The following is a 10,126-nucleotide window of genomic DNA, read 5'->3' as shown; positions in this document are numbered from 1 at the left end:
ATACCATCAGGCAAGAAAGCAAGAAAACAAAGATATAGAGCAAAACATGGAAGTAGGTCCGGGAAAGAATCAGCTGTGGCTATTAGCTCATGGAACGCCTAGAATTAAACAGATAAGAAGCCTACATTTTTGTGAGAGTTATACCGCCAAAAGCACATCAGCCTGGATTAAAGGAGACCTTATTCAAGACTTCATATCACTCTGCACCCCCCCAATTTTTAAAGGCATATTTTAAAACATATTTCCCTATGCCCTCTTCAGATATAGAAAAGGAAGACTTTCTCAGAGAGCAAAGCCAGAGGTCACAGAAAGCAGTGGATAAGGCAGCTACCCCAAGGGGATAGAATCAGTGTCTAATCAGGGTGTTGGATTGGGAGGGGGGGTATCCTCAACATGTCTGCTTAGTGGACTGGTGTCTACTGTGGTTTCCCATTCCTTCATTTTCCAAACAGCGTGCCCACAGCAGTTAGCCTGTTTCCGTTCCACTGGTCCATCTTGAGGGTACACAGGAGAGACGTCTTGCATTTAGAAAAAAGGTCACATCTGGAGCTGATACAGAGTCTACTACGAATCACCCAGAACCTGGAAAGTGAGCTTGACACACTGTGACTTGATAAATCTTTAGGATTGTCCCCCCTGAGGAAAGAATGAGAAAATTCTGTCTGTGGGAAGACAGTAAGCCAAACATTTGGCGAGCAGAAAAGAGACTGCTAGAGTCATTAGTGTTGTTCTCCAAATAGTCCTGGCTCTCTCCCTTTAAGATACTCGGCAGAACTGCAGAGATTTAAAATTGGGCGGTAGCCACATGACTTGCTTTGACCAGTGATACCCAAGCAAAAACTCAGTGTGTCACTTTCAGGTGGATGCTTCGAGAGCCAGTGAATGGTCTGCTGCCTTGTCTCCTCCAGCCAAGACAGTAATGAGAAGTACGTGTCAAGATGAAGCCTTCTTCAGTCCAAGTCCTCAAGTGTCCATGGTGAGCAGAACTCCCCTGCAGACCTTGAGCGGGGACATGTAGCATGAACAACAAATAAACTTACCTGGGGTAAGCCACTGAGATGTCTGGTTTGTTTGTTAGAGCATAGCCCAGCCTTTCCTGATTGATTCTGGAAGTGAGAGAGGAGGCAGGAGAGCAGGAGTGAGCGTAGGAAAGGAGCCCCCTCTCTCGAGCAAAGGTCTCTGAACTCTTTCCTCGTCATAAGGGAAAGCCATGAAGGTTTCCAAGCAGGGGTGTTAACATGAACAGATCTGCTATTTTTTGGATAAAATATGCTATTTCTCAACATAAGGAAAAAATAAGCCTACTAAACCACATAAGGCAGAGAGAAACATACAGAACCCTTAGGCACAAGATGTGTGTATATATATACTTACACACACAAAGTCCTAAGTCTTAAAGTTTCTAAATACAGGAGCTCTGAAAGGAGTTCCAGAGGATCAGACATGGTAATTAGTTCTATCCCACCGTCCAAGTGCCATTCCCCTACAGACACCTAATACTTAACAAGAAAGTCTTCCAGAGCAGAACAGATACAAGGGAATGGAACAAAGACCTGAGGTTAATTTCCAGCTGTGTGACCTGAGTAAGAGTCTTAACCTCTCTGAACCTAGTTCCTCATATGTTAGATCCAAATAAAAATACACACACCTAGAGATGGTTGTGAGGAGAAACAGCATATTTAAATAGCTCAGGTAAATGCCTGGTTGGTGGTAGGTGTTTAATACATGAAATTTATTTTTATTACGGTTAACATAAAAAATTATTAAGAATGTCAGCTCCGTGATTACAAAAGAAAATGATTCAGGGCAACAGAATAGAGAATGTTCCCTCCTCAAATAAAATAACTGGGTATTGTCATCACTCTATCCCCGCACCGCAGCTCAGTGCCTGGCTCACAGGAGCTGCTCAGTTTCCCTCTGCTGCAGGAGGGAAGGAGAGGTGAGTGCGTGGGGTGAAGAAAAGTTGTCAAGATTTCTGACACCAGCTGCTGTTGGGCCCTTGAATCTGAACTCTCAAAGCCACAAATACCGTAAAGCTCCGGGCTATAAACCCAAGGCTGAATTCTCCCTAAGTTCAGAAGCTGAAAAGCCAAAATTAGAATCTGAGAACACAAATTGCAGCAAGTCTGACTTCAAACCCCAACAGGAGGTCCGGGAAAGTGCTGACTTCTGACCCTTTCCTCCTTCATCTTCCTCCCCTCACCGCTCCTCACAGGGGTAAGGACACCTGGTTCTGCCAAGTCACACTCATATTCTGTCATTTCATCGAGGTTCTGGGAAACTCCGAGGGAGGGTAGGAAAGGGGGCTGTGCGGCGACCACCTCCTGGCCCTGGAGGCGACGATGTTTCACTAGCTCAGCCCAGTGAGGTGGGTCTCACCGGCCCCACTTGCAGACCTGAAGGAATTCAAGAGAAGTTCGGCAATTCTCACTTCACACCGTGGCAGCGCTGGGCACGCGAGAACCCACGATCCCCGATTTGGATATTCCTTCCGCCATACACTTTTGTCCCTAAGGGCTGCGGGGTAGGAGGAGGATAAAATAACCGCAGAAAAAGAACCACTTATATGTGTCTAGCGCTTCCTAGAGGCTACCCAAGATATGGGCCCACCACCTGGCCAGGAGCGGAGAGATCTTAAATCCTGGTCGCTACCCCTGACTCGCTGCGTGACTTTTTTCTGAGTTATCTGACGCTCTCGGACTTGTTTTCCTGTAAACAAATCAGGTCGGGAGGTGTGGTGTGGTGTGGGGTGTGTGTGTATATGTGTCTGTGTGTGCGCGCGCGCGCCCGCGCGTGTGTTTATGAACTATGGTTGCATGTTGTGCGGGGGCGGGTAGCAGACGATCACCGGGGTTCCCCAAGTTTCGGATTCCCTAAACGCGCATTCACAACTGGAAGCTGAGTTGCCCCCTATAGAAAAACTTCCCCCTATAGAAAAAACTACCCCCTATAGAAAAACTTCCCCATCAAGGCAAAACTGAGCCCTCGCACCCTTTCTCCCATGGTCTGGAGAGTGCAGTGGGGGTGCAACGCAGACTTAGCTGAGCACCGAGTTTCGAGCAATGCAAATCACTTGGCTTCTAGGCTCAGCCAAACAGCAGCGCGGACTATCGCTCGTGAACTTGACCAGGAGACAAACTTTGCAGCGTCCTTAACGTGGGGGGCCCGCTCTCCCGAGACCGCCCCTAAACTTAAGCCCACTTTCACTCGCCCCCACAGGGGACTTAAAAGAGCCACCTTAAGGGCGGTGCTCCCGCCCCCCGGAAGTGCGGGGGGGGCACACACCCGAGCGAACAGACTCCGGCCCCGCAAGGCGGCGAAGTGCCCGTGGATGATAGCGAGCACCCCAAGTGGGGAAATACCCCACACCCAGCGCTCTCAGCCCCAGACACCTGGCCGGGTTTCCGAGCCTTCCGGGTGCCGGAGTCGCCTGCATTCCCGCCCAAGCCCTGAACTTGAGCCCGCCTCGGTCAGAGGCTGCGAGAGCCCGCGTTCACCCGACTCGCTGTAGCCACCGTCACTAGACAGTCAAACCCCAAGACGTCAGCCCACAATGCACCGGGCGGGCCGGGAAAGACGCGCGGAGGAGGGGAGGGGAAAGAGCCCCGCGCGAATCGCGCGGGAGGGGGAGGGGGAGAGGAGGAGAAAGAAGGGCCCAACTGTAGGAGGGCAGCGGAGCATTACCTCATCCCGTGAGCCTCCGCGGGTCTAGAGAAGAATCTTCTAGGGTGGGGTCTCCATGGCGACGGGCGGGCCCGCCCCCTTGAGAGCGATGCGAGCCAATGGGAAGGCCTTGGGGTGACATCATGGGCTATTTTTAGGGGTTGACTGGTAGCAGATAAGTGTTGAGCTCCGGCTGGATAAGGGCTCAGAGTTGCACGGAGTGTGGCTGAACCACCGAGGCGGGAGTGGAGGTGCGCGGACTCAGGGAGACAGGCAGACACAGGCAGGCAAGACGGCAGTGGAGTCCGAGCTGCAAATCCTATTTTCTTTTCTGTTTTCTCACCAATTGCCCAGAGCTAACGCCTGTGGCTCCGGGGCTGGTGTTTTGGGGAGCGTCCGGAGAGCCCCTTCTCCAGCCGCCCCCAGGAGGAGAGCCCCGCTGCCCGGGAGCTGCTGACAGCGCGGAGCGAGGCGGCAGTCCGTCCGGGGAAGTCCGGAGAGCGGCTGCAGCGGCCAAGAACTTTCCTGGCCAGGAGGACAGGGGACAAGTGGCCCAGGTCCCGGAGCGAACTTTTGCAAAGCTTTGCTGCGCATGAAGCTGTGGCGGCGGCGGTGAAGACGAGAAGGCGGCGGAGAGAGAAGACCGAGGAGGGACGTGCGCTCAGCTTCTCTCGCACCGGTTGCTGAACTTGGGCGAGCGCGAGCCGCGGCTGCCAGGCGCCGCCTCCCCCTCGCAGCGGAGGAGGGGACAGTAGTCGGCGTCGGGGCGGCGGAGACCCGCCGCCGGCCTGCCACAGTGGGATCCGCGCTGACTGCCGCTGCCGGGAAGGCCGCTGTCGCCGGGAAGCGTATTCGTCCGCGGGCTCCCAGGAACCGCTGCGCCCGAGAGCGCTCCGTGAGTGACCGCGACTTTTCAAAGCCGGGCAGCGCGCGCGAGCTGACAAGAGTGCTGGCGGCACCTGAACCCTGAGTGCCTGGGGAGCGAGCTGGTGAGCAGGGCGCAGGGGGGAGGACAGCCGGCGGGTGCGCGCGCCTCTCGAGAAACTTTCCTTGCCCAGGGCCCCGGGAGGCGCGGGTGTCCCCCGCTCGCCAGCGCGCTGTTGCGGCCCCGAAACTTCTGCGCGCAGCCCAAACTAACCCCACGTGAAGTGACGGACTGTTCTATGACTGCAAAGATGGAAACGACCTTCTACGACGATGCCCTGAACGCCTCGTTCCTCCAGTCCGAGAGCGGCGCCTACGGCTACAGTAACCCCAAGATCCTGAAACAGAGCATGACCCTGAACCTGGCCGACCCGGTGGGCAGCCTGAAACCGCACCTCCGGGCCAAGAACTCGGACCTCCTCACCTCGCCCGACGTGGGGCTGCTCAAGCTGGCCTCGCCCGAGCTGGAGCGCCTGATAATCCAGTCCAGCAACGGGCACATCACCACCACGCCGACCCCCACGCAGTTCCTGTGCCCCAAGAATGTGACAGACGAGCAGGAGGGCTTCGCCGAGGGTTTCGTGCGCGCCCTGGCCGAACTGCACAGCCAGAACACGCTGCCCAGCGTCACGTCGGCGGCTCAGCCGGTCAGCGGGGCGGGCATGGTGGCACCGGCGGTGGCTTCGGCGGCGGGTGGCAGCGGCAGCGGCGGCTTCAGTGCCAGCCTGCACAGCGAGCCGCCGGTCTACGCCAACCTCAGCAACTTCAACCCGGGCGCGCTGAGCAGCGGCGGCGGGGCGCCCTCCTACGGCGCGGCCGGCCTGGCCTTTCCCGCGCAGCCCCAGCAGCAGCAGCAGCCCCCGCAGCCGCCGCACCACCTGCCCCAGCAGCTCCCGGTGCAGCACCCGCGGCTGCAGGCCTTGAAGGAGGAGCCGCAGACGGTGCCCGAGATGCCCGGGGAAACGCCGCCCCTGTCCCCCATCGACATGGAGTCGCAGGAGAGGATCAAGGCAGAGAGGAAGCGCATGAGGAACCGCATAGCTGCCTCCAAGTGCCGGAAAAGGAAGCTGGAGAGGATCGCCCGGCTGGAGGAAAAAGTGAAAACCTTGAAAGCGCAGAACTCGGAGCTGGCGTCCACGGCCAACATGCTCAGGGAACAGGTGGCACAGCTTAAACAGAAAGTCATGAACCACGTTAACAGTGGGTGCCAACTCATGCTAACGCAGCAGTTGCAAACGTTTTGAAGAGAGACTGTCGGGGGCTGAGGGGCAACAGAGAAAAAAAAATTACACAGAGAGACAGACTTGAGAACTTAACAAGTTGAGAGAGCGAGAGAGACAGAGAAAAGAAGTGTCCAAGGACTAAAGCCAAGGGTATCCAAGTTGGACTGGGCGGCGTCCTGACGGCGCCCCCAGTGTGCACGAGTGGGAAGGACTTGGCGCGCCCTCCCTTGGCATGGGGCCAGGGAGCGGCTGCCTGCGGGCTGCCCCGCTTTGCGGACGGGCTGTCCCCGCACGAACAGAACGTTAGACTTTTCTTTAACATTGACCAAGAACTGCATGGACCTAACATTCGATCTCATTCAGTATTAAAGGGGGGAGGGGGAGGGGTTCCAAACTGCAATAGAGACTGTAGATTGCTTCTGTAGTACTCCTTAAGAACACAAAAGGGGGGAGGGTTGGGGGAGGGGAGGCGGGAGGGAGGTTTGTGAGAGCGAGGCTGAGCCTGCAGATGAACTCTTTCTGGCCTGCCTTCCTTAACTGTGTATGTACATATATATATTTTTTAATTTGATGAAAGCTGATTACTGTCAATAAACAGCTTCATGCCTTTGTAAGTTATTTCATGTTTGTTTGTTTGGGTGTCCTGCCCAGTGTTGTTTGTAAATAAGAGATTTGGAGCACTCTGAGTTTACCATTTGTAATAAAGTATATAATTTTTTTATGTTTTGTTCCTGAAAATTCCAGAAAGGATATTTAAGAAAATGCAATAAAATATTGGAAAAGTACCCCTCCCACAACCTCTTTTCTGCATCATCTATGGAATACCTATCTAGGTGAAGTTGAAAGAGTGGAGAGTCAACTCACATCACTCTCAGTGCTTCTTACCATCAAGCAGTGAAAACTGTTCTCTACTGGACTTGAGATAACTGTAGCTGATGCTCTTGTCAATTTACCCTCTTCCCTCCCCCAACAATCTATGTAGGGTTGCTTACAGAGGATAGTGTGGTCCTTCTGAAGGCTGAGGGAAGGGAGGTTGTGGTGAAGAGGGACAGACAGTCCCCTGGGAAGTCCATTTAAAATCTGGATTATACCAAGTGGCATGTGCTGTGACCATTTGTGATGTTAGCAGAAACTTAAGAGTAGTTGCTTACTCTCAAATCAGGAACAGTGGCAGATTTTCACAGAACATGTATCCTTCCAATTTGGAATCTTTCACAATCCCTCGATAAAAAAGATGGTCTTTGCTTATGAATATTTATAACAGCATTCTTGTCACAATAAATGTATTCAAATACCAATAACAGATCTTGAATTCCTTTCCCTTTACTACTTTTTTCTTCCCAAGCTCTACACTGAAGCTTTTCTTTTCAGTTACTGGGGTTAACGTTACTGCCATCTGAAGTTACTGGGTAATTAAGAAGCTAAGAATTTAGGAAGAGTCAACATGATTTGCAATCTGGATGAAACATTCTCCCGGTTTCATTAATATTCTTTCTCCTCCACTGCCCTCCTCTCTCTCTCTCTCTCTCTTTTTCTCTCTCTCTCTGAAATAAACACCTATACTTAGACAAGTTACTACAATAGCAGTTTACCATTTGGGGTTTTTCTATAGTTTATTTCTTAATTTGCTAAAATAATCAGCCTTGTTTAAGTCCTTATTACAGAAATAGCCTTCAAAGATGGTAATCTATATACCCAAAAAGATTCATAAGAGAAACCATGAACACCAACACAGTGATTACCTGTGTAAGTCAAACCTTAGCTCTGGGGAAATGGCAAACTTAAATTCTGTCTACAGATACAACTTGGGAGATCAACAAGGCAGTATGTAACAGGGGAACAATTTTTGCTTGGTTGCTTTTCATCCCAAGAGCCAGTGTGGTTATCAAGCAGCAAAAGCAATTTGATATCCAGGAATATTTCACAAACCACTAATTGAGGCAGGGCTGTTTGCTCATTAGCAGTGCTCTAGTACCCAACAGGTCTGAGAGTGCTAATATCCTGCCTGTGGCTGTAAATCCAAGGACAGAAGGAGTTGCTCCTTCGGAGTGTATCTCGGAGTGCAAGAGATTGGACAGACTCGTTAGCTATCAGATCCACTCCGTTGTAATAACACTTCTTTAACAAAGGGTTACTGGGAGCAGAGCAGAGTTTGCCAACAGTGAATTTGCCGATGTCAGCAACCCGGAAGGTGAGTTGATTTTGACCATATGTAGGAATAGTCAGCAGAGGGACAATAAAGCACTTTGGGGTGGGGCTCTATGGAAGCTAAACAAGAGCCAACTAGAAAAAATAAGCAGGCTGGGGAATTAATTACCTGCAAAGGTAGACTAAGCCAGACAACAGAGCAGCACAGAAAAAGCCACACCACTCCCCCGCTTTAGACTCCAAGTGTTTAAAAAAAAAAAAAAAAAAGAGCCTGAGTCTCAGGCCTATCTCCACTCTTGTTTGTTTTTTGTTTATTTCAACTAACATTCTAAATGTATATCCCTGAAATTCTAACCATTCTAACAAAAGGGATAGAAAAGTCATTGTGGTTGAGGACATTAACCAATGACCTTGGGACACAGAAAATTAGCTAATTTTGTAGACACACACAAGTTAATTTTATTTTGCCATTCAATAAGTTACTTGGGTAGTACTAGTATTTGGAGAAGATGAAACTAGCGCCACATAAAACCATTAATTCTCTTCTAATTTGTGTTATGTATGGATATTTCAAACAGATTTGTAACCCTTTGTGTCCATTGGGGCAGAGGGTTCATGAACTCAATGAAAAAGCCTACAAAATTCTATGTATGTGTACGTGCATGCATACACGGGCACATACACGCTCCCCTGGGGAAAGAAATCATTAGCTTTTATTTGGTTTTCACAGAGTTCCATGACTCAAAAATGGTTAATAATTCCTAAGCTTAATGGCTACACACTCATTATGAGAAATTTGCTTTTGTGTGAATCTGAGTCTCATGCATTTTCCCCCTTCTAGGCTTCTGTTTGTACTCATCCATTTACCTGGAATACCTTTCCTTCTGGTCCCGTGGATGAATCCCACCCATTCCTCAAGGCTTAGCATACATAGCACCTTTGCTATGAAGCCTTCCTTGTTAACTCTATCTTCAGGTGGAATGAACATTCCCATTGAGCATTCATAACATTTTATCAAAACTTCTATGGTAGCACTTATCAAAGTATTATCATTGTGAACCTCTGTGACTCTTGGCTAGAACCCTATCCTACTCATCTGTGGACACCAGACTCCTAGTACAGTGCCTGGCACTAGGAGATATTTATAAAATAAATGTGTGATGATTGAAGAAGCAATTGAACTTAAACCCTCCTCCAAAATAACTTCAGGTCTTAATTTCTTCTAGTGAAGTATACCTCATCCATTTCTGGGTATACAAGTCCAGATGGATTGAAGACCCCAAGAAAATTCAAGCCCAGCCAATTTTCACTGAGTGTTCTAAAGCCCAGCTTTCAATGAGTGTTCTTAAAATAAGCTGTCAGCACGTTCTTCCAGCCATACAGTGTCCCTTCTCCCCTCCACTAATGCAAGTGGGCACCTCCTTATATAAAATGGGTCTGCCTGAAAGATTGGGCTTGGAGGTGGGGATGGGCAAGGATAATGTGTGACCATTAGGCAAGCATAAAAAATAGTTCCAGATGTGGCTTTATTAAAAACAACTACTTCGGGGCACCTGGGTGGCTCTGTGGGTTAAGCCCCCACCTTTGGCACAGGTCGTGATCCCAGCATCCTGGGATGGAGCCCCACATCGGGCTCTCTGCTTGGCAGGGTGCCTGCTTTCCCCTCTCTCTCTCTGCCTGCCTCTCTGCCTACTTGTGATCTCTGTCAAATAAATAAATAAAATCTTAAAAAAAAAACCTACTTCATTGGTAATCGCAGAGAGGACTTTCTTTTTATAAAGTTAATATATTTCAGGGGTCTAGAAGTTAGTGCTTAGCATCTTCTGGATAGAGATAAGGATCATGCTGAAGTATCTATTCCCCATGTCCTTTGATTGTTAGAGAAGATGTGCATTGGTGGAACTAACCAAAAAAGACAATTCCAAAAAAGACTCTGCCCTACTCTTGCCTCCATGGGTCTTCTATATGGGTCAAGTGGAAGGTCATGGAAGATGGAAAAATGTTAGAATATGGGATGGCCCCAGAAAGTGAAATTGTTTCTTCCTAACTCTGGAAACTGACCCCATTTATTTGGTTTTGGACATCTGACATCCCAGAGAAGGGCATGCCCCTGGGCCTGGGTCTCATTGAGGACCTACGCTAAGCATGGGGATTCAATGATGAGTGAG

General features: G+C 50.0%; 1 protein-coding gene across 1 annotated transcript; it reads left to right on the top strand.

Moving 5' to 3' along the window:
* Positions 1 to 4,779: 4,779 nt before the first annotated feature.
* On the top strand, positions 4,780 to 6,252 carry LOC111143174 (Jun proto-oncogene, AP-1 transcription factor subunit). Its single transcript, XM_022496690.1, has one exon. The coding sequence runs from the start codon at positions 4,827 to 4,829 to the stop codon at positions 5,829 to 5,831; it is 1,005 nt and encodes a 334-aa protein (XP_022352398.1). The 5' UTR covers positions 4,780 to 4,826; the 3' UTR covers positions 5,832 to 6,252.
* The last annotated feature ends 3,874 nt before the right edge of the window (positions 6,253 to 10,126 follow it).

Source organism: Enhydra lutris, unplaced genomic scaffold (genome assembly GCF_002288905.1).
Source record: "Enhydra lutris kenyoni isolate GAN:26980312 unplaced genomic scaffold, ASM228890v2 scaffoldscaffold9, whole genome shotgun sequence".
NCBI lineage: Eukaryota > Metazoa > Chordata > Mammalia > Carnivora > Mustelidae > Enhydra > Enhydra lutris.
This window is presented reverse-complemented; position numbering and strand designations above follow the sequence as displayed.

Coding starts and splice junctions, on each gene's coding strand:
- LOC111143174 (XM_022496690.1), top strand. CDS start 4,827: ATGACTGCAAAGATGGAAACGACCTTCTACGACGATGCCCTGAACGCC.